This window comes from Octopus bimaculoides, chromosome 4 (assembly GCF_001194135.2).
Source record: "Octopus bimaculoides isolate UCB-OBI-ISO-001 chromosome 4, ASM119413v2, whole genome shotgun sequence".
NCBI lineage: Eukaryota > Metazoa > Mollusca > Cephalopoda > Octopoda > Octopodidae > Octopus > Octopus bimaculoides.
Window position 1 is genome coordinate 102141769 of NC_068984.1, and position 24377 is coordinate 102166145.

Here is a 24377-nt window from a genome sequence, read left to right on the forward strand (position 1 = left end):
AAGGCATAGCAAAATATTTTTTAAAAAACCCTATCAATAACAGTTTTAATCTTGTGATCTATTCTAATGGCTTATTTAGTTGGTCACTTCACTTGTACATACCTCAGATTCCAGTAATTAGATCCATAGCTAGGTTTAAAGCTGAGGCTTATATTTAATTCAACATCCAAAAATATTTTCATATCTAGAGAAACATATCTAGGGACAGGTGGGTCCCTAGATATTGTGATTACATTTGCCCAAGCAAAGTTTGAATGTATTTGTAATTTGTGATTTGTTTGATAAAACTTTAGTTACAGTGTTAAACATATAATTGGTTCCATCAAGAGAGAACAGAGAGTGGATTATATTCATGTTTCAGAATTTTGTTTTTGGTATGAGTTTCAATGCTAATATTTTTGGACATATACATACAAACAGATGCACACTAATACTTGCATAGATATATGTATCTATATTAAATACACACTCATATAAATATATTTATTTATATTATACACACAGACACACATATGCATGCATAAATATATGTATCTATATTATACTCAAGCACATACATAAATATATGTATTTATATTATACACAAACATATAAACATATTTATCTGTATTACATACACACAGCTATATATACACATACGTGCAAATCTTGTAATCTCTTCTCACGTCTTTTATTATAGTTTCATCAAAAGGTCGACTACATGTGAAATGTTGGCAAATATTCAGTGAGACTGCTTTCCCATATGTTACTGAATGTGCAACACCTGGAAGTTTTGATGAAGATTATCAACTACAGCAGTTATCAAACATTTCTGCCCCTTCAGCTTCACAACTATCTAGCCACCAGGTCAGTTTTTAATCCATTGTAGCAATATCAATTTTATATAATTACCTCTTTGGGTACAGACAGGACTGTGTAGTTATTGCATTTGCCCAGTTGTAGATGGCATCTAGATCTTGTTGGCATTTGTAGATATAATCATTTGTCTTAATCTGTAGCAACACTTTAGTGTTGTTTTGCATAACTGTTCAGTCTGGTTGAATGTATACTTTTAACTCTGTCTGACAACAAAACAGGCCTCAGAAAAGTACCTTGTTGCACTCCGCTTATTTCTACAGACTTGCAGATAGGGATCTGTTGGCCATTACAATTTAACAGATGCCAACCATTATTCATGTTTAACATGATATTCTTGTCAAAGATTTTGGTAAAATCCAAGTATGCACAAGTAACCCTTGATCCAGATGTAGACTTCAGAATTTAGTTGTGCTGTTGTCAAAGTTGTATTAGACAGTTTTGCCCAGAAGAAGCTCTTTTGGATATTGTTAAAAAAGTTCCTGTCGGTTTCAATTGTTTCTCTTTCTGTTTATGTTTCTCTTCACAACATTTAAAAGTTGGGATATAACTGACTCTGGTCTTCAATTACTTGTCTCTAATCTACTGCTTGTAAAGGTTAATATAGCCTAAAAACCAGTTTTTTCAGGTTGTCCAGAAAGATGATGTTATCACAAGTGTCAGCTTCTCAGTACTTTTTGTAGATTCTTCAAAGTAGTTACAAAGTAGTTAAAATAAAAATCTATTTTCATCACAATCAAAGCATTACTTTTATTTTATAGGTTTTAATTTATTATTAACATAAATTTTCATTTTGTCTTTTTCCAGCTGGCGCAAATTCTTGAGATGATGTCATCATTCTTTATGGAACAACGACTACTCAATAAAGAAAGCTGTACATTTGGTCTCTATTCCAAATGGCATAAATATGTGCCATATATTGCTTCCATCAGTGCTGGTTTTCTAAAAATTCTAGCAGCTCAATATCATGAAAATCTTTCAGAAGAATCACCCGCTCAGGGTAAGTTAATATTAGTGGTGGTAAATTTGGTTAAAAATTTATGTTCAAATGAAATATGACTCATGAATTAAAATATGGAATTTTTCAATCTTAGTGTGGAATGTTTATTGGGTACCCTTCTGCTTATCTTAAAATTTTTTATCAAGTGTTAGTCATGGCCACTACCAGTGACATATAAAAGGCACCCATGCTGATGACATGTAAAAGGCACAAGTGCATCTGGTACACTCTGTAGAGTAGTTGACATGAGGAAGGGTATCCAGTCCTAGAAAACAGGCCAAAACAGACAGGAGCCTGGTACAGCTCTCTGGCTTACCAGTTCCAGTCAAACATCTAACCCATGCAGCATGGAAAGCAGATACTAAATGATGATGATGCGTATTAAGTTCTATTGGTTTCTTTTTAGCCTAAACCTACTGATTAGTAACATTTACTAGTTAATTCAACTCTCAATGATGCTTAGAAGTAAAGATAACCTCCATTTCTTTGTCATAGTAAACTCTTAATAAAATTTACAGTGTAAAAATGTGCTGTATACTGGCAGTGGAAAGGAGTCATGGTTGGGGTAAGACCAAGGAAAAGATGCGGGGGGGGGGAGAATTGGTGTGATGAGATCTGGAGATGTTTGGCATAATAGACAAGATGACAGACTACAGTATGCCAAACCAATTCAGTTAAGGAACTGCAATATATCAAACCAGTTCAAATGATGATGATAACAAAACTATATTTTTAGTGAGCAATCTCAAACAAAGATTTAATTGATTTTGTAAATTTAGGTGTCAAGCAAATTTAAAAACCAGGAAGCAAGCTGACTAAGGTATATGTCAGATCTGATTCCCTGCCTATTTTTTACCATTTTCATAAGGTTGTTAAAATAAATATCACTAAAATATTAGTCAAATTAGTTAACTATATCATAATTTTTACCAAAAAATACTTTATGTTCAACCCTTTAGTATTCAGATTACTCGATCAAATGTAATGCTTATTTATTCACATTGTTTTCAATTAATCATGCATTATCTTGTGGCATTGAGGTTTCAACATTGTGATTGTCTACTTTAGAATGACATTGTAGGGTAGGTGTGAGAGGTGGATCTGGCTGGTTTTAACATAAAACAGGTAGAATAATTGGGCCGGATATGGCTGGTTTGAATTCTAAAGGGTTATAAAGCAAAACAAAAACTATTTAAAATATTGATCTCTTATATTAGTTCCAATGTAAATAACATAGGAAATAAGATTAACTTAAACTCGTTAGTGTCATAGTCAAAATGAATAGGCTATAACTAGGAATTTAAACTGTTTCACATTCTTGCTGGGAACTTTACTTTATCATTTTATGTATTGATGTTCTATGGATTTTCTTTTGTGTTCATAATTCATATATCTATTTCTTTTAGTGATTGATTATTTATGGAATATGATAGTAAATGTGTTCAGTCCTTGGGTGAGGCCATTGAAAGGACCAGCACAGACTCAACTACTGATTCCTTGGACAGCTGGTGACCATGAGGCTGCTACCATAATGGTTCAAAACTTCTGTGATGCAATCCGATATATCCACACATTTTATAAATGTAAGTTTTTTGTTATATTTGATTTAGAATGGGAAATAAAGTAATTGATTTACCTAGCTATGATTTTTAGCATTGTTTTGTGCCACAAATTAAGTTTTGTAATTAGACATATTTGAATTAGATCATAATTAAAAAATGGTATTCTGTTTTTTTTTGTTTTTTGTTTTGGTTTTTGTTTACCATAATCTCAAAGTCTATGATTTTGTTATATCTAGAATGTTCTCTATGTTTGATTACAGTGATTTAAAATCATCCAACTACTCCTATATTGGAATGGATGATTAAAACATTATCAAAAAATGTAAGTTCTCACATTGACAAACTTACTTTTCTTTTGATTCTGTCAGTCTCACAGGGTTTTAAAATCTAGTCTATTGCCATGATGACTAATAGGCTTGAATTTTAATTTCCAATGCTGATTTTTTTACTGTAGAGACAGGCTTTTCTGAAACATCTGTAGATCTTTTAATATCGATCCTTTCAAACTGTCCAATCCTGCCAATATGGAACATGGACATTAAATGATGTAGATGATGATGATATGATGGTGATGGTGATGGTGATGATGATATAATATCAGATTAATGTTGTTATAGGTCTTGATGTATCAACAGATGTGACTGTGCTGAGGTTTTACCCTTCTTTGGTAGTAGATTTATAGTTTGAAATTTCTCCTTATTACATATAATACCACCTTCAAATACTTTCGTGTGGCTTCTGAATGGTTGTTTGCAAGATTTTTTTCTCTTTATATTTGGATTGCTTTATTGACTGGTATTGTATCAAAACCAGAATAATTGGGAGAGGTCTCCAGTTGCATTTTGAGTTCTTTATGAAGAAGGTGTCTGTTGTTGTCAGGTTAGGTTTCCGGTTAATTCAGAATACTTTGAAACATCTGTTTGTATTTCATTTATCAGAAACCTTCCTGCCAGGCTACCTTTACACTTGATTTACTTTTGAATGCTTCACTAAAAGACTCTTAATTACTGTTGTGTTTTCTTTCTTTACAGCTTTATTATCACCTGTAGCTTACTCACAAACCCAAGACATACTTGGACGGCTGTGGATCTTCTATACTTCTATATTAGCATCGAGAAAGATACCAGTTTATTGTGTTACATTACTGAATGTTGAATTGGCTTTGTTGCCATGGGATCAACTTACGATTGATTTGCAGGTTGCAGAAACAATGTCAACTGTAAGTAAAACCCTTGTTTAAGAATCTGATTTATTGGTTAAAAACAGAGTTTTAATTTGAATGTTAGCTTGTATAACTATAAATATGTCTTGTTTTACTATTTTCATTTTAATGATAAAATTAATTATATAGAATAGGAATAACTATTTGATGCTAATTGACTTTATAGAGCCAGAGATGAATAACAGAAATGTTAAAGGAATTTGTCTCATCTATTCTCTAATTCTTATGTAAGGAGTTTGTTTATATAAAGTCTAAAAGAACAGTGTTTCCTGCATGCAAGTTGCATAACTATTTAGAACAACATTATGTTGGCAAACCAGTCAACTGCAGTTTTTACCTGGATATGTTCCTATAGGAGCACTCCATCTGGGAGCATGATGAGGCTCCCAGCTGATACGATCACCGGAACAGCCTGCTCATGAAATTAACGTGCAAGTGGTTGAGCTATCCACAGACACGTGTACCCCTAATGTAGTTCTCAGGGAGATTCAGCGTGACACATAGCTTGACAAGGCCGGCCCTTTGAAATACAGGTACCACTCATTTTTGCCAGCTGAGTGGACTGGAGCAACGTGAAATAAAGTGTTTTGCTCAAGGACACAACACGTCGCCAGGAATTGAACTCATGACCTGTTGATTGTGACCCGAATGCCCTCACCACTAAGCCACGCACCTTCACAATGTTCACTTCCATGATAGATATATTGAGAAAATATCACAAATTATTATTAACATATTTTTGGTGATAGCCCCTCTCTGCTCATAAAAATCTCCTCATCCCCTAGCATGAAGCTAAGGTTTGTAGTCCTGAGAACTAAATGACAATCTCAGTAGTTCAGGTGGCACAAGAAAAGCACCCAGTCCATGCTGTAAAGTGGCTGGTATTAGGAAGAGCATCCAGCTATAAAAACCATGCCAAAGCAGACTTTGGAGCTCAATGCAATCCTTGAACAAGCCATCCAACCCATGCTAGCTTGGAACACAGGTGTTAATTGTTGTTGAGGACGATGATGATGGTGATGAGGATGATCCATGCTCAAAATTACAAATACATTATTTGGAATGAATTATTTGTACAATAATAGTAATATTGTCAACAATTTACGACATATAGAAGTTAATTTTGTTGGTAATATTTGATTAAAGTATAAAGTTTATAAAATTTGTAATTGAAGATTTTAGGTTTAAAATTTATTTTCTGATTGAGTATTTTGTGATTGTAATATGTTTTCTATTTGATAAAAATCTGACAAAACTACGTTTGATTACAGTGATTTAAAATCATCTAATAATGTTTAAAAATATTAACAATTTATTGATTGTTTTCTAAAAATGGCTTTATACATATTTCATAATGGTAGTAATACTCATGATTGTTACCATTATTATTTTTAATTATCTTATGTATTTGTGTCTATCTCACAGATTCGTGATAATGGTAACATAGAAAGCTTCCAGCTTGTGAAAGTAATTGCCCCTCACGTCAACTGGGCAAATGCAATGCAGGATTTCATCAGCAATTACCCTGTAAATATTGTATCCAAGTTTGCTGCACATCTTTTCCATTTATTCTTGCAACTTGCTGGAGATGATAAAGAAAGCTTTTTATCATTTGTAAGTATTTTCCGTGTATACATATCTGGTGATATATGAAAATCTTGATAATATTGAGCTCAATTTCTTATGTCTCCTCATATCATTTAGGATGCATAAATGTATACCAGTTATATACTGGGTTGTATCAATTGGCTATACACTATTATTCTATCTTTTTTATGAACAATAAAGTAATTGTTGATAAAGAGAGACATTTATATTAAAACAAACAAATGAAAAATAGTTCAATATATTATCAAATATATTATTTATAGATCAATATTGTTATTATTATTATTAAGGTGGCAAGCTTGCAGAATTGCTAGCATGCTAGTCAAATTACTTAGCAGCATTTTGTCCTTCTTGATGTTCTGAGTTCAAATTCTGCTGAGGTCAACTTGCATTTTGTCCTTTTGGGGTTTATAAAATAAATACCAGGTGAACACTGAGTTTCATGCAATCAACTTACCCTTTCCCCCCAAAATTGCTGGCTTTGTGCCAAAATTTGAAACCATTATTATTGAGTGAAAGGACAGCACATACTATCAAAGTGACAAATATATAAAACCCAATATACCCATCATGATTACCCATCTGATAAGAGTACATGCATCACAAACATATACGCATGATATGGTGACTTCATATCAAGATAAACTGCACATGACCTTGCAGATGGGAGCCCTGTTAGAATTTTCTTCAGGTTGAGTAGCCCATCCTGCTCCAAAGGTCCCTGAATAAGTTTTGTTTAAGGATGATGAATGAAACACCCATGTTTCTAAAGGTGAATTATTCAAACCCCAAAGAATTCCTCTCAATACATGGCTCTGATGCTCCCCCACTACTTCTGCTCATGATCAGAGATGCACATATCATCCGTCACTAAAGGAGATGCTCAACTTGTTAAGGTCAAGCAACTGACAAGCAAATCTGTGATATTGAGCAGAATATTTGTGATAGCCCATCTTTTACACCAAGACAAAACATGTACATATTACCATGAGAGCTTGGTATTACATTAGGTAATTTATTATTATTTACCTTTCATCCTTTTGGGGTCATCAAAATAAGTATCAGTTGATGTAAATGACTAGCCCCCTTCCCCAAGAATGTCAGGCCTTGTGCCTACAGCAGAAAGGATTATTATTATTATTATTATTATTATTATTATTATTATTATTATTATTATTATTATTATTATTATTATTCCCTGATTTGCAGTTTGTTTTAGTTTGTTTTCTGTTTTGATTCCTTCCAGACTGAAGAAGTAATATTAATGTTTATGATGGCTGAGAAGTTATGTTGGAATTACTTAGATTCCAATAGTTTCAGCCAGTCAGTCAACTGGTATCTACAGCACTGTGATCCAAGAGCAATTCTTGCCCAGAGGTCATCTTTACAGGCATTGGAACTGCGGTTAGTGAGATTTTAATTTTTGCTTTTAGTCAAGGTTTATCATTTAAATAATGAAGACAATTACCGAGGGAAAGGTGGTGACCTCTAAATCTGAGTTAAAAATCTTGCTGTATTCAGCTTTAATTTTGATCCCTCTGAGTTCAGCATGTGTCAGTAATATATTGAGGCTTGTTGTTAGAAGAAATCAAGAAATGTTTTCAAAATGCAATCCTGAATCTTGAACTCTGCTAAATGAACTTAATAAAGCTGGTTGATACATTGTTTTATCAACACAACAATAAAATGTCAGCTGGCCATCAATTTACATTAATTTCAGTTTAATTCATGTATTGTTCCTAAGAGAGTCACAGATAGCCAAGATGATTGATAGAAATTTGAAGTTTGTAGGTTTCACCTTGTCAGCATCGTGGCATTGTCTCTTAGATACTTAACTTTCAAACAGTCCAGTCTTTAGCAACAATTCTTCACTGTGAGGAGCAGCAGTGTTGTAAAACTGATGAGTGTTTTTTTAACTTGCAGTGTTAAACTTTTTCTGTGGTAGAAAGAGCTCCATCCAATACTTTTGCTTGAGACATTCATGAAGAGAAATAATGAGTGAAGTCTAAATCTCTTTTGTTCATGCTATTTCTATTCAATCTCTTTATCAACAACCTTCATATAGCTATATGTCACTCTCTCTCCTCATGTTTTAAGAGCAGCAGCTTCCATGGTCTGCTTTCTTCCTTTCAGCTCTGCTAGAAGGAAAGCTCTTAAATGACTGTTGCTGCTACATGGGTACCAATGGGTCTCTTTTCTGAAAAATCAACCTTTGAGAGTCCTTCTTTTGACACCTACCACAAATTACAATTCTTAGACCATTTTATGGTCTTGTGGAGTCACGAGGACTAGTATGACTTAGTGATCTCTCCTGCCTCTATTATGCTTTAAAAGTGACTGTGAGCTAAGGGTTGATGTTATAACGAACTCTATCCCAAATACTATGAGACCCGTTTATTGATAGGTGTGTTACTCTCTTAACTACTGTCATATCCCATGCTCTCAACTTGTCCTCAGTCTTAAAAGCAATGCATATTGTGCTATATGACCTCCTTCTCCCTATGAAGGACATTTTGCTTCATATGTCTACAAAAGCTGCCTCTTTGGAGGGCACCAGGAAAAACCCCTGTGGTATTGGTAAAGCATAGGTAAGTTATTTTCCTTTTCTCTCATGATAGCTTCAGGTACTGAAGCACTTGTTCTTGTGACATAATGTTGCCATGCATTTGTTATTTTAGTAAAAATAAAAGTGCTTTCATTTACATGTGCATTTACCAGTGACAGGGTGTGACCTGCATTCAAAACTTATGTTTGATGATGCGTGTATCTTTTTTTGGGTGTGTACGTAAATGTTGTCAAACATTGTTATTAACCAAGCTACTGTTTTTTTTTTTTTTTTTACTGAAATGTTATCCTTTGTTTCATTCCCTGCATTTAGAAAGTCTCTCTGTGTAATGTTATTTGGTTTTGTCTGTTTGGCTGCACTCTTGCTCTGTTCAAAATTATTAATTTATTTGTGTGTGTTTTTTGAAGTGGTGTCAGTTTCTATGTAACAGGTGGGCTTCATTGAATTTTAACACAGTTAAAAAAAATAATCAATTTTTAAAAAAACTGACTTTGTCTTCCACCAGTGTGAGGTAGACATGTAAATAGTTCAACCCCACCCCATACAGTATAAAATCCTAAATGAAAATTATTTCTATCAGTTGTGTTTTGAAAACATCCAAAATTATTGGAATAAGTTCAAACTTGATGGGGTTTGGCCTGATTTGATCACCGGTTCCCTATAGCAATCAGCAGGTCAAGAGGGGTACACGTGTTTGTACAGAGCTGGTTAATCAAGGTTTTAATTAGCTAATCAACCCATGTATATCCATAGAGAGTATCATTAATGAGTTCTTGCTTAGCTCTCTAGTAATGCCCTACAAAACAATTACCTCTCTCTCTAATTGCATTGAGTAATTGCAAGAATATTGCCACGCTGTCTCTGTTTAGTCAGATGCATTTTTTATGAGGTATTCAGAATGGCACCTAAAATGCAGATGTAAGCACCATCAAACCTTGCTCTCCGCTGTTTGGTAAGTGTTCAAGCACTGGACCCATTCAATATCACTGATTCCTCAGTAAGATGGAAGAAGATTCTCTTAAAATCATCAGTGATCAATGACTTCCTGATGACTTTGCATCCATTAAGAATAGATCATGCTTTCACAAAATAAATTTTTCCATTGTTTTCTGAAGATGCAATGTTGTTCCCTAAATATATGAAGGCCTTTGCTGATCTTAGAGGGTTTTGTTTCATTGTGCTTATTGAATACTGTATATTGTAACAGATGTATTGCTGTCTTTGAGGCATTGGCATCCAGACCAATATCTTCTACATTTCCATCATTCTCAGTTGTCATCAACTTGGACTACGGATTTGGCATTTTAGTTTGACAAAATTTAAGAACTTGGTTTCACTCTTACAAAATCTACTGTCATCACTTAACCATGACAAAATGTGGAGTATGCTGATGATACTGCATTATTTGCAGACAGAAAGCAAATGCAGAATCTATGTGAAGGAGATGAAAGTATTAATTATCTCTTTAGTGAGTTCAGTAAGTTAGCAGCAAAAGAATATAAGTGCAGGCTTAACTGTGTTGGTAAAAGAGTGCATTGAGATGGTAGCCAAGTGTGGATTCTTAGTTACAGAAAAGTGATATGAACACAAACGAGAAAGATTATGATAGTGAAAAACAATTAGAAGGTTTTATGGGATATCTCCATAAAAACTGACTATACTATTGAAGTAAGAAGACCAGATATAATTGTAGATGACAAAAGGAGGAAAAAAATAAACAGTGTAAGATCATAAATTTGCAATACCATAGAGTAGATACCCAAGAAATTGAGAAATATTAGGACCTAGCTAGAGAGTTGCAGAGATTGTGGAACACAAAGGTGAAAATTGTTTCTGTGGTAATTAATGCACTTAGAATGACACCCACTCTGCTACCTAAGACAGTGAAAGATATTGGAATTGAGATACACGTTGTCGATCTGTAGAAAAGTTTCATCCCGTTTTCTACAAGAATCCTAAGAAAGATTTTATTATTGATCCACTGAGGTCAACTTTGCCTTTCATCCTTTTAGGGTCAATAAAATAAGTATCAGTTGAGCACTTGTGTTGATGTAATTAACTATTACTTTCACCTAAGATTGATAGCTTTGTGCCAGAATTTGAAATCATTATTTTATGATTGATAAGTTAGCTTATTGCATATCAATCAGTTAATCTGGTTCTTTGTAATACAGTATCAATAACACAATTCCCTTTTACTTATGTTTAAATTTGTTTCTTTTTGAAATTTTGTCTATAAAGAGAAATTCATTTCTATTTGTAGCTTGATTAAATCTGCCTCAAAATTTGACTGTGACAGTTCTGCTCATTGGAACAGTGAAATTAGTAAGAAGAGAGTTGGTTATGTGTACTGTGTGATCCAGCTTCTCTGCCAGTGTTCTTACCAGGATGATATAAATGAAGAAACATTCAGTAACAGCATCCTTAATATCTTGACTGAAATAGAAACAGTTGAGATGGCAGGTAAGGAAGGAGAAACTGATTTCTTTTTGTCAATGTAAATTCCTAATAAGTTTGTGTAGCAAGTTGTTTTGAAATTGTTTGGTTATTTTATAAATCTACTGAAGACTTTGTTTTTATGTTTTGGTATAAGGAAGAATAAACATAAATAATTTCAGATTGCTTTTCTCTAGCCAAGTGAACAATATTAAGTAAATGTGATAGTAATAAAAATAATACAAATAAATGTAATTTCATTATAATTACAGGGAAAGTGTAAAAAGGAGATTGGTCCATGTATAGGAATCATGGTTATAATGGTGGAAGGAAAATGATAGGGAGACAGGTGGTTACTATTAAATAGAGGATAGGAGACAGTAGACATAGATGTTATCCATGTGCAAAAAAGAATGGTTACCAGTAGTTGCAGCTGTGTGTGTGTATGTGTGCTCAACGACATATATTTGTAGATATGCAAGTAGGAGGGCTGAGTAGTTTGTGTTGCCTGTGTGTGTCTTGAGGTTTCTAGTCGTATGTGGTACCTGTCCATAGTATTTCTTTATAGTTAAGTCACCTGAGCCATTGCAAGTATTTTTGATGAAGATATTCACAGCATTAACGATTCTTCTATTAATAAACAGCCTATCTATCTGAGTCACATTTAATCATTTATGAAATAGCGACAATATGGAGATAAATAATACTGGAAAAGCTTTGAAGTTTTCTTTTTCATATATAAATTATTTAAGTGAGAAATTCATTTCAGCTTTAGAAATATATGGCACTTAAATTCTCTTCAATTTTCTATTTAATCTCAGCAATTAATCCTTAAAGTCTCTATATAACTTGCTTAAATAAAGATTCAAAACAAAATAAAACATTATGCCTAAGTAAATTTGGTTAATGTTTGTGTCAGGTTGCTGCTAAGTAATGATTTCATATAAATTAATTTGTTCATATAAATTGATTTGTTGTCTAGATATTGAAATTTTACTCCTTGTAGAGAGATGTGTAAGAATTGGGTGATTATTTGACAGTAATGATGTACTATTTTGTACTACACACTGTTCTATAATGCTTTATTGTCAAACTCTACTGCAATTCTGTTTACTTGTGGAGAGATGTATGGAAAATTGCTAGAGTTATTCCCCTGTTTGAAAAATGCAACTACACCATCCCTGTCAATCACTGTCCAATCAGTCTCACAAGCTGCATCACCAAATTGGTGAAATCTCAAGTCTTTGTGATCTTTCCTCTTTATGGCTCTTTCAGTGTTTGTTTATGTTTTATTCTGTGTAGTTTGCATGCATGTTTAGCTTTCTTTGTTGTCTTTCTTTACTCGACAAATGGCTCCTGTCTCCTCTTTTAACTTTTGCTGCTGAGTTGTAGTGCACTCGAGTGCTTGTACACAATTCAGTGGTTATCTGTCAGCATTGATGTACTATAACTGTTATTACATATTGTTCTACTGTAATGTTTTATTGTTAAACTCTAATTATTCTACTATTATATTTCCAGTTGCTGATCGATATGTGCAAAATGAGGAATCCGTGGAGATGATGAAAACTGTGTATAGTCTTTTGAATAACTGTAATCCAGAAGGAACAATCAGTGAACTAATTACCAGTACCATTTACAGCTGGTTAGAGTCCTCCATCCACAGCATACTATTAATGCCAGCCATTGCTGCTGCTTGTCGTTCATTGGCTAGTCTTACAAATGTTGTACAAATTTTAGAGAAATGCATTGATGTTTTTTTCACTTCAGGTTTGTTAATACAAAAATTATTTTCTTAACAACATTTATAAATCTAAATATGATGTTATATGAGTAAATCTGCCAATGAGTTGTTGAGCCTCATGATAAATTGTATTAAGGGTAATACTGAAGACTTCCTTTTACATTACAGACTGGCAGGTATTTTAGGTTGTAGGAAATTTCATCATAAACATTTTAGCTGCAGGAAAATATGTTGGAAAAAAAGTAAACTGAAAAAAAAAAAAAAAAAGATTAGCTGTTTTCTTAAAATGGCAACTTCATCAACTAACCTCCCAATTAGCAAAAGATAATTTCTTTAAAATGAGTTATCTAGTTTACAGTCTGCTTAAGTGCCTCCTTTATGGGGTAATTTCCCATGGCAAAAGTGTTTACAGTGAATTTTCTGGACATGTAGTTGAGCAATTTGGCAAAAGTAATGTCGCTTATCTTGATGTCAGCAAAATTTTCTTACTTATGCTTGATGTGAGAAAGTTATCTTCCTTTGATTCTTTTGGATTATTTCCTCTTCAGTGCTTCATCACAGTGTATATATATATATCAATATGGTTCTCTCTCCAACCCCCATTATATTAATTCTGGTGTGTGTCAGGATTTGGTTCAGTCTCCTATATTCTTTCTTCTGTAGATTAATAATCTGTTTAATGTCACTTGTAATAACACTCGCTACCAGCCTTTACCTTTCTTTTACTCTCCACACAGACATTATCTACTATCTACATACCTCTTGCACTGTTTCTGTAATCACAAAATCTTGTATCACTACATGAAACTCTCTACATTTTCTTACAAAGACGAATGTTCCTGTCTTACTGAAGGCAAAAAATAAAGCTTAGTTCCATTGGTTTATAAGCTATGGGTTCTTTTTTTTTTTACTAAAGTTCTATTATTATATGATATAGTTAATGAACCAGACTATTTATCTTTGAGTATTTGTGTTTATGTGTTCAAAATATGTACACATACATGTATAGGTATAATTTACTGCATATATGCTAGCTTCATATGATTAAATCTGCATTCATCTTTTATTAAATCTCAAACAGATGGAAGCTCCGAAAAGAGTAACTGGGACATTATTTTGTTAAATATTCAAATTCCTGAATTGAACCTGGCTGAATTTCTTGAAGAATGTCTACAGCAAGGTGCATTCCTGACACTCCATGCTTACCTCATACAACAGCTTTCCTCAGCAACTGACTGTAGTGAAGAACAAGCTGTCATTTGGAAAGTGCTGGAATGGAGTACAAAAGGAAAATCTAGGTAAGCCTTCCATTTTTTTTGAGTCTATTTAAACCTGATAAAGTGTTCTAAATACTAATATTTTGGTTGATTGGAAGGCAGTGAGCTGGCAGAATCATTAGCATGCTGAGTAAAATGCTTAGCCGCATTTCGTCTGTACCAGTTGATCACTGGGGTCGATGTAAATGACTTACCCCCTCCCCCGAACTTGCTGGCCTTGTGCCAAAATTTGAAAGTAATATTTTGGTTGATTGCACAAAATGCTTAGCAGCATTTCCTCCAACTCTTTATATTCTGACTTCAAATATTGCCAAAGTTGACTTTGCTTTTCATGCTTTCAGGGGCAATCAAATAATCACTGGGTTTGATGTAACCAACTTCCCACTCCTCTTAAAATTGCTGGCCTTGTGCCAAAATTTGAAAGAAATATTTTGATTGATTGTCAAAAATTTTAACTTACTATGTAATGCAAAATTTTATTATTTTCACTTTTGACATCTCACTAACATCATTGTATTTATCTGCTCTATCTCACTTGGAAAGTAATTCTATTACAATGAGAGGATGCTGAAAAGTTCCTGGCTTTGGGTAAAAGAAAATACAAGAGGATCAGTTTATTATCATTCACACACCTATTGCAGTTAATTGATTCATACACCTACTGCAGTAGGCCTTCAGTTTTTCTAAGCCCTGTAAAAGAACTCAGAAGATTGGGTTTCCAACCAGGCTTTTTGTGATACCCTAAAAGTCAAGGACTTATCAGCACCCCCTTGTATACAAGCTTACAGGAGACCTTCTGTTTCCAACATTCTCTTAATCTTACATTCTACTTTTTTCAAAATGTACGTCTCTCAGTTTTGACATTTTATTAAATTTCTTTCTTTATCTCTTTAGTAGTGACAATGAAGGAAAAATGCTACTGTGGTGGCACAAATGCTTTTGTCAGATGATTTCCCAACTGGAGAATAATACTTGTTCCACTACAGACATTGCACAGATACTATCAGCATTCATTCACATGTTGACTCCATTGGCTGAAGATAAAGACACAACTGGTATCCTTGGAGCTATTGGTTTAGGCAGAAGGTCCACTTTGTCTATCAAGTAAGGCATACTTTTCCCTTTGGTGATAATAGTTTTCTTGTAACGATTATTTGCCAATCTAATGTGGCAGTCCTGTTTGGGGCGAATTCTACTGTTGTTTAACCCCAGGAAACATTGTCTCCAGCTGGCTATATGACACATGATCTGTGTCCTTATATTTTCGAACAGGGGATATTTGTTTATGCATGTCTATAAAGGACACAGATCGTGTGTTCTATAGTCAGCTGGAGACGATGTCTCCTGGGGCTAAACAACAGTAGCATTCGCCCCAAAATGGGACTGCCACATTAGGTTGGCAAATAATCATTACTTTCAAGAGCTGTTACTGAATATCTCTCGTTGAGAGATTTAAGAACAATAGTTTTCTTGTACTAATACTTGCATATATATTTATGTGTGTGTGTAGATATATATATATATAAGGAGAGTATTGCATTATGTAAATAATATTTTCAGAAGTCAAACATGTATAGTAATAAACAAACAAACGGAAAAAAGACACAGAAGGTCAAGTTGGAAAACATACACTAAATGCACAGATAAACAGAGAACAAAGGCAGAAGGTCACCAACTCCTCATCAGTTATTGGCCAGCGGGGTCAAGTGCAATTTCATGCCATTATTGATAATATTATTTCCACCTTGGAGATAACCAGCAAGAGAACTTGTTGGAATGTGACCAAGACATAACAAAACAAAATGAGATGGATGTATTCCTTGTTCATCCTTGTTTGTCCATTTTGTTTTGTTTTATGTTCAGTCATCTTGCATGCCACCTTGGGCAAGTGTCTTCTCCTGTAGCCTTGGATTTGATAGCTGGAAAGTGAAAGAAGCTTGTCTTATGTATGTATGTCTTTGTCTCCCACCATCACTTGACAACTGGTGCTGGTTTGTTTATGACCTTGAAACCTAATGTTTCAGCATAAAGAGACTGATAGAATAAGTATCAGGCTTAAAAGGAAAAGTACTAGGAATGAGTTATTTGACTAAACTCTTCAAGGCCACAGCGTGGCCACTGTCCAGTAACTGAAACAAGTAAAGGATATATATATGCATGTATGTGTGTATATATATATATGTGTGCGTGTGTGTGTGTTTATATATGTGAATGTGTGTGGTTATATATGTGAAAGTGTGTGTGTATATATATATATTTGTATTCATGCATACATAAGCACATATATGTATATATCAAACTATATAGACATACTTATTTAGACGTGTATAAACATATATACACTTATGTATGTACATGTATAGTCACACACACACACACATATTTACATGTGTATTTTATGTATATAGATATGTATGTATATGGCCATATCGTTAAACTTGTTTTTCAACCACGTGGTCTTGGGTTCAGTCCCACTGCATGACATCTTGGGCCAGTGTCTCCCACTGTAGCCTCAGTTTGCTGAAAGTATTGGCAGTCAGAAACTTAAAGAAGCGTGTTGTATATGTAAATATATGTATATGTTTGTGTGTTAAATCTTGACAATGTGATGGTAGAATATCTGCAACAAATTCCATTTGACCCATGAAAATATCTAAAAGTTGTCATTAAACAATAATAATGATGATATATTGCTTGAAAGACTAGAATGAAGAGGTCTGAAGTAGAACATAGATTGGCTGCCACCAGTTTAGTTAATTTATGACTGAGCTCATATAATCTTGCACATACATTCAAAGCTATTTACTAGACTGCTTTTGAAAGCTGAATTGAAGGCTATTATCACAAGTCAGTATAGAAGTTCAACTCTATATAATTATATTCTCATACTCATATACAGGTGTATGCCATTGTGTGCATATATACTTACTCTTCTACTTGTTTCAGTCATTTGACTGCGGCCATGCTGGAGCACCGCCTTTAGTCGAGCTTATCGACCCCAGGACTTATTCTTTGTGAGCCTTGTACTTATTCTATCGGTCTCTTTTGCCGAACCGCTAAGTTAAGGGGACGTAAACACATCACCATTGGTTGTCAAGTGATGTTGGAGGGACAAATACATATACATACATATATACGATGGGCTTCTTTCAGTTTACGTATACCAAATCCACTCACAAGGCTTTGGCCGGCCTGAGGCTATAGTAGAAGACACTTGCCCAAGGTGCCACGCAGTGGGAATGAACCCGGAACCATGTGGTTGGTAAGCAAGCTACTTACCACACAGCCACTCCTACGCCTTGTTAATGAAATAAAATAAACAATATGATTAATTAGTGTGTAATAATAATTTGTATTTGTTTTTCAGATTCCGGCTCACCTGTCGTGCTTTGTATGTATTTCTGCAAACCACACTCCATCCTGATCTGACTTTACGAGTTCATCCAGAGATGTCTATTGTATTGCACTCACCTGGTAAACAAGCACTGAATGCCCTCCGAAACCTTAAAACTAACCGACAGTATTGTTCATTGATAACCACTGTAAACTACTGTTCAGATTTTGTTGTCAACCCGGCCAATGTTTTCCATGATTCTGTGAAACTTTTGGAATATCTAGCACGTTCTTTTTATTCTCACAAAGGTTATTGGGCAGTGAATTTACCTCCACTCACACCTTGACTCTTTAATAATTCCAGAGATAACTGTCTTTATTTCTTCATTTACTCTTCCCCATTGGCTCAACCAACTAAAATTATGTTGGTCAACTGAGTTTCCTCCCCTTTTTTTAAGGCTGTTTCAGTCCCTCCCTTGTTCACTTGCTGAGGAGGGTAAAATTTTAGTTACCTCTTTTTTTTTTTATTATTAGTTTTAAACATCTTGTATACTATATATTGCTGAAATATTATATTCCAAGATCTTCAAATGTTACTATTATTAACTTACTCTAATGAGCTTTGGAAAACACTGAAATATCACATTAACTAAAAAAAAATATTTAGATGACTTTTACAAAATAAGTTATATGTAAAAAAATATTTTGTTTAATGTCCATGACATTAATATATATATAAAATGATGCAGCCAAAATTTATTTTAAGAAGAACGGCTTAAGTATGTATACCTGTAAAAGGTGGGTGGTTTTTCTCTTCATACCTTAACATTTAACTCTTTCCTCAATGCCATACAATGCACATGAGGTAGACAAGCACTCATAACCATTTGGAAGTTACTTTTTCCATATCTTGTTGATAGATATGTCTAAAAAAAAATAATAATAATCAATCTGCAATAGCTCTATAATTCTTGTGTGCAGATCATGTAAAATAGCTGGATTTTCTGTTTCCCTTTTTCTTACTGTGTATATCAGCATGTGGATATGTGTTTGAAGTCAATGTCTTATGAAGGTATCAATTATCATTTTTAAACCAGACACAACTTCCTTATGTATCGGTCACAGACATATGTCTGGAAAACATATCATATATTTATTTGTCTTTCATTAAATGTTCAAATATTTGAATATATGTGAATTAACGCATATATATGTACATACACACTCTCACAAATACACACACACACACATATATATATATATATATGTGAAAATATTGTATAAAAATACCTTTTGTATATTTTGAAATTCCACAACTGTTTTCTTTATTTATTCATTTTTTTTGTATATGTGTACCACTCGAGTTATTGTAGTTCTTTTCTTTTTCTCAACTGTCTTGTTTTTAGTTTAAAATATGAAATCTACCTTCATGCCTATTGAAGCTGTTCAGTGTACAGAAGTATGCTAAACTGCCATTGTTGCTCATCTCAATAACTCACTGAGACAATATGATGCAAAAATAAATTATAAGCTTTTGTTATTGTCTTTCAAATTTCTTTGGATACCATTTCTTAAAAAAAATATACAATCTGATTTTAATAGATCTGCAAAACAATGGAATGTGTCATTTTACATCAGTTGAAGAAGTTCTCCATTTATAGTAGATGCAGTAGAAATCTTGCTGGTGTTCGGGGTTGATATAAAGCAAAGTTTTTTTTAAACCTACACATGTTTCAATGAATTCTCTTTAATATCATTCATATATCTTAGAATGGAATCATCACCCAGAGTAATTTATGTTATTAATTCATCATTATAAGCTGAACATTACATTAATTATTTGGAAATCTACATATGACAAAATAAGTTTATTATGATATTGGAAAAACATAAATTATGAAAATTACCTGAATTGCAATTCAGCTGAGTTTTGATAATTTCAAATTTTTAATCAACTTTAATTATTCTGTAAGTCTTTGTTCAAAATTTGAGACTGCTTTCATTGTGGTAACAGATATTTTATTAAAGGAACATTAATTGTTCTCTCAAATGGATTTCTGAACTATAGAGAAATAAATATAAACATGTTTTTTTCTATATATAATCAGTTTCTTTCCATATTGTTTCTAATCATTAAATAATGTTATTGACAATACCTGTCTTTCTTTGAATGCTGGCATTGGTTCTGTTTTAATGAGTCACATAGCCTTGTTTTACAAGAAAGAGAGGAAGAGATTTGATAGTATAAGCAGCAACCAAGAGGAGAAAATATCTACAATTAAGAATTCAAACTGGGTTGTAGCCTTATACTATAAACTGGTTATCTTTACTCTATGAAACATATTTGGATATAGAGTATTGATTAAACTTGCAATGAATTTCTCTGAGTGGCAACGAAGAATCTATAGTCGATAATGATGAACAAAATTAAAATATATTTTAGTAATTGGAATAAATATCTAAAAGAACCCTGTTATGTATGCAAAGAATGATATCTCATTAAAACAAAAACTGTAACTAATGAAGTTATAAGTAATTTGGTAGATTATTGTGTTTCCAATTGATTCTATTACAGAATAACCAATGTAAACAATCACAGAAGTGGTTGATAACAGTTGATTACAGATGTTTATGATAGCTGAGTCTTTTAAATGAAGTTATGGTTATTAGCACACTAGGGAAAATGCTTAACAGTATTTCGTCTGTCTTAATGTTCTGAGTTCAAATTCTGCCAAGATCAACTTTGCTTTTCATACTTCCAGGGTTGATAAAATAAGTACCAGTTGAGCACTGGGGGTTGACGTAATTGACTAGCCCCTCCCCCCAAATCACTGGCCTTGTGCCAAAAAGTGAAACCATTATTATTAATAAGGCGGTGAACTGGCAGAACTGTTAGCATGTAGGGATAAATGCTTAGCAGCATTTTGGCTATCTTTACGTTCTGAGTTCAAATTCTGTCAAGATCAATTTTGCTTTCCATCCTTTCAGGGTTGATAAAATAAGTACTAATCAATTTACGTTCAACCCCCAAAATTTCTTCCAAAATTTGAAATCATTATTATTAAGGCATTGAGCTGGCAGAATCATAGCACCAGACAAAAATGCTTAGATTCTGAGTTCGAATTCTACCGAGGTCAGCTTTGCGTTTCATCCTTTTGGGGGTCAATGAAATAAGTACCAGTTGTGCACTGAGGTTGATGTAATCTTCTTACCCTTTCATCCTGGAGGGAAAGTGCGATGACGTACTCGGGGAAATTCTGGGCATCAATGAAGATGAATTAACCAGTCTGTTTCAGAGAACTTTCAGGCATTTGCTTATGGATAACTTCCAGAAATCCCTTGCCTGACAGTTCAGGCTGTCTGTTTGAGATAAATTTTACTGGCACGGAAGTGCTGTCAGCCAGGCCTGCCTGAGGTGGTTGCATAGTAATGAAACTGTTCTGCACGCCTTATCTAGTGCCCAAGTATAGCTGATCTGTGGGTTTATATCAAACACCTGTTGTTGTGTGTAGGATGAATCTAGCTATTAGCTGAATCCATTGTGAGGATTGCCCCACTGCCCTCTTTTGGTGGGAGGGGAAGGCAATTTTTATTTGTCTAGTGGTTGTAGCAAAAGAGGTAGTGTGGTGGACTCATTTGAAAGAGCTAAAGACAGACACTTTCTTCTTTGGCCAAGCCCTCATCAACTTCTTCAAGTTTTACTTAAAGAGGAAAGTGAGAGTGGAGAAGGAAGTGTTGCCTTGGAGAAAGTTTGTTGAAAGGTGGGTGAATGTTGAAAGAATGGCAAGTGTGAAAGGACCAATTCCGAGCGTGCACCTGTAAAAAGGGAATTAAAAAAGCGTTCTTGCCCTGTTGATCCCATGGCTTTTGTCAGTTTTTCCACAAGGACCTTTAAAGCGCCTCCCCTATTAGCAGTTTTAATTTAATTTTTTATTGTTATAAATTGTTTACACGCTGTAAAACCCTATGTCTCGTCTTGTGTTGTCTTTTATGTTTGTGTTATGTCATTTAATGTCAGTGTATGTGAGCCATTGTGGCTAATAAAAGAATTAATCATTATTATTATTACTAAGGTAGCAAGTTGGCAGAATCATTAGCGTGTTGAAGAAAATGCTTCATGGCATTTCTTCCAGCTTTATGTTTTGAGTTCAAATTCTGCCGAGGTCGACTTTGCCTTTTATCCTTTTGGGGTCAATAAAATACATACTACTTATGCACTAGGGTTGATGCAATCAACTAGCTCCCTCTCACAAAATTTCAGCCCTGTGCCTATGGTAGAAAGGATTATTATTATTACTAAGGTGGCAAGCTGGCAAAATCCTTTACAGCATCAGACAAAATGATTCTTCTGAAGTCAAATTTGCCTTTCACCCTTTTGGGGTCATTAAAATCTAATACCAGTCAAGTGGTAGGGTTGATGTAATTGATTTGCTCCTCCGCTAAAATTTCTGGCTTTGTGCCAAAATTTGAAATATTATTATAAATGCCAGGGTGGTAAATTGGCAGAATCGTTCCTGTGTCATAAAATGCCTTGCAACATTTTTTCCAGCTCTTTACATTTTGAGTTCAAATCCTGCCAAGGTCAGTTTTGCCATTTATCCTTCTGGAGTTAATAAATAAAGTACCAGTCAAATTCTGGAGTTGATTCAGTCAACTAACCCCTCCCTGCAAATTTATGTCCTTCTGTCTATTATTAGTAGTGTTAAGCAGGTAGAATGGCAGGAATGGTAAAGTGTTAGATTAAACATCCTGTCCCTTTACAATCTCAGTTCAGATCCTACTGAAGTATGTAGACTCTGCTGATAACAAAGAACTTCTCTGTTAGAATGAAGAGCAGATTGTAAGATGATTGTGTACGAAAGCAGTGTTGCATGGAAACAAGCTGTGGGTTTTGAATGCAGAGGATTTATGATGACTAGAAAGAAATGAAGTGAGCATGCTCTGCTGGATGTGTAATTTTAGTGAACATGAATGACAGAATAGAAGTACAGAGAGAGAAAAACTGGATACAAAAGGAATCTGATGCAGAGCCTGAGAGAAGACAAAGAGAATGGACGTATAAAGGATGACAGTTGTATAAAGAATTGCAAAGCATTGAAAGTGGATGGAATGCGAGATATTGGATTTCACCAAGGAAATGAGAAAGGACCATGATAATTAGCAATATGCAGTGCTGGAAAAGAAGATCTGCCAATTCACACAATTTGGAGGGATTTCAGTCCAGAATGTTAAGAGCTCTAACCCCAAAATTCAAAATATATACACTGTCACAAATATTTCTTTCAGTCATCACTTTATATAAGCTTAAATTAAATTATTTGTTAGAATTGATGGAAAGATTTTGAGGGGTGGTTTTTAAACTCATCACTAATATTTGGGGATAAAATATGTCAGCAAATGCTATGTACATATATGAAACAACATAAAGACATTGAATTGGTATCTTTTCAATGGACTAAAAACCACCACCTCTAAAATGTATAGCCTTGTGCCAATCAATGTCAGAAATTAAACAAGTTAAGAAGATAATTTCCATGAGATCTTTCTGAAAAGAAATCATCACCATACTGACATGATGATAAATCTGTATGTAGCCGTATAACCCTTTATTCTTTGAACTTTTTCTTTCCAATGAGTTTTCACTGACCTAGAGTAATTTAAAATGACTTAGGAACCATTCTGAATTGTCATTGCAATTCATAAGTCAAATTATTTGATATCATTTTTCTTACTATTGGTTCTTTTATCACACATTTCAGACAGAAGCAGGTCTCGGTAAGTGACTTCCAACTTTTTCATAAAATTCAAATAATGACAGATATGAAATCCACGAATTGGTTCTTCCTGAAATAAAACATGTCAGTATAAGTGTATGTAACACACACATATATGTATAGATATATTAATACAATAATACCTACATTCCCACCTTTTTATGTTCCATTCCAATGAAATTGAAGACAGAATGTATAATAGAACATACCTACAGATTTAATAGCTAACACTGTGTAGGCTGTACACCAATACAATATGTTTGTGAACAGAAAAAGAAGTATACAGTTGAACGTATGATTCGATACTTGTTGGAGTCATTGTCAAATGCTGTAAACACACCAGCAATATTCCAACTAGCTGCCATGAAAAGTGTTAAATATATAAATTGGTCTATCCTCAGGTGCTAATAAGGATTCCAACAAGAACTGAAATGTGTACAACCATTCTCTCTTTTTCGGCCCATGGACATATAGATGTATTGTTTATAGTGGTTGTAATACGCAGTGTGGGCTAATGAATCAACATATGTTCTAAAATATATTAAAGCAACAAAAAACCTCAAAAAACAAAAAAAAAACACTATATCAGTCATTTAATGTTATACACACACACACATATAAATGTAATAAATCAATATAAATTTATAGTACACGACACTGCTTTTCCCCTTCCCAGGCTACAGGCCCACACCCCCAACACCCATACTGTTAGGATTGGCACTCTCAACGTCGGCACGCTGAAAGGTAGATCTGGTGAAATTGTTGAGATGCTTGAACGGAGACGCGTAGATATGTGCTGCATCCAGGAAGTAAGATGGAGAGGAGGTTCTGCGAGGTTCCTCACAGGCAAAGAACACAGGTACAAGATTTTCTGGGCAGGGAACACTTCTAGCGGAGAAATGGGTGGATAAGGTAATCGAAGTCGTTAGAGTAAGTGACAGAGTACTTAAGATCAGACTAGTGCTTCATCATAGATTAGCTACTGTCATCTCAGCCTATG

At 34.0% G+C, this 24377-nt stretch overlaps 2 protein-coding genes across 2 annotated transcripts in view; one reads left to right on the forward strand and one right to left on the reverse strand.

Moving 5' to 3' along the window:
- The window catches only part of LOC106883775 (ectopic P granules protein 5 homolog), a 130856-nt gene extending 111701 nt beyond the window's left edge, over nt 1-19155 (forward strand). Inside the window, exons 36-46 of the mRNA XM_014934904.2 lie at nt 680-846; nt 1663-1855; nt 3262-3438; nt 4449-4636; nt 6065-6253; nt 7494-7651; nt 11077-11276; nt 12771-13019; nt 14075-14291; nt 15165-15374; nt 17638-19155. Coding sequence (XP_014790390.1) covers nt 680-846; nt 1663-1855; nt 3262-3438; nt 4449-4636; nt 6065-6253; nt 7494-7651; nt 11077-11276; nt 12771-13019; nt 14075-14291; nt 15165-15374; nt 17638-17950 — 2261 coding nt within the window. The 3' untranslated portion in view covers nt 17951-19155. The remainder of the gene's footprint in view (nt 1-679; nt 847-1662; nt 1856-3261; nt 3439-4448; nt 4637-6064; nt 6254-7493; nt 7652-11076; nt 11277-12770; nt 13020-14074; nt 14292-15164; nt 15375-17637) is intronic.
- A 4027-nt stretch (nt 19156-23182) lies between these two features.
- Nucleotides 23183-24377, reverse strand: part of LOC106883773 (protein broad-minded) — a 264423-nt gene continuing 263228 nt past the window's right edge. Inside the window, exon 33 of the mRNA XM_052967655.1 lies at nt 23183-23447. Coding sequence (XP_052823615.1) covers nt 23313-23447 — 135 coding nt within the window. The 3' untranslated portion in view covers nt 23183-23312. The remainder of the gene's footprint in view (nt 23448-24377) is intronic.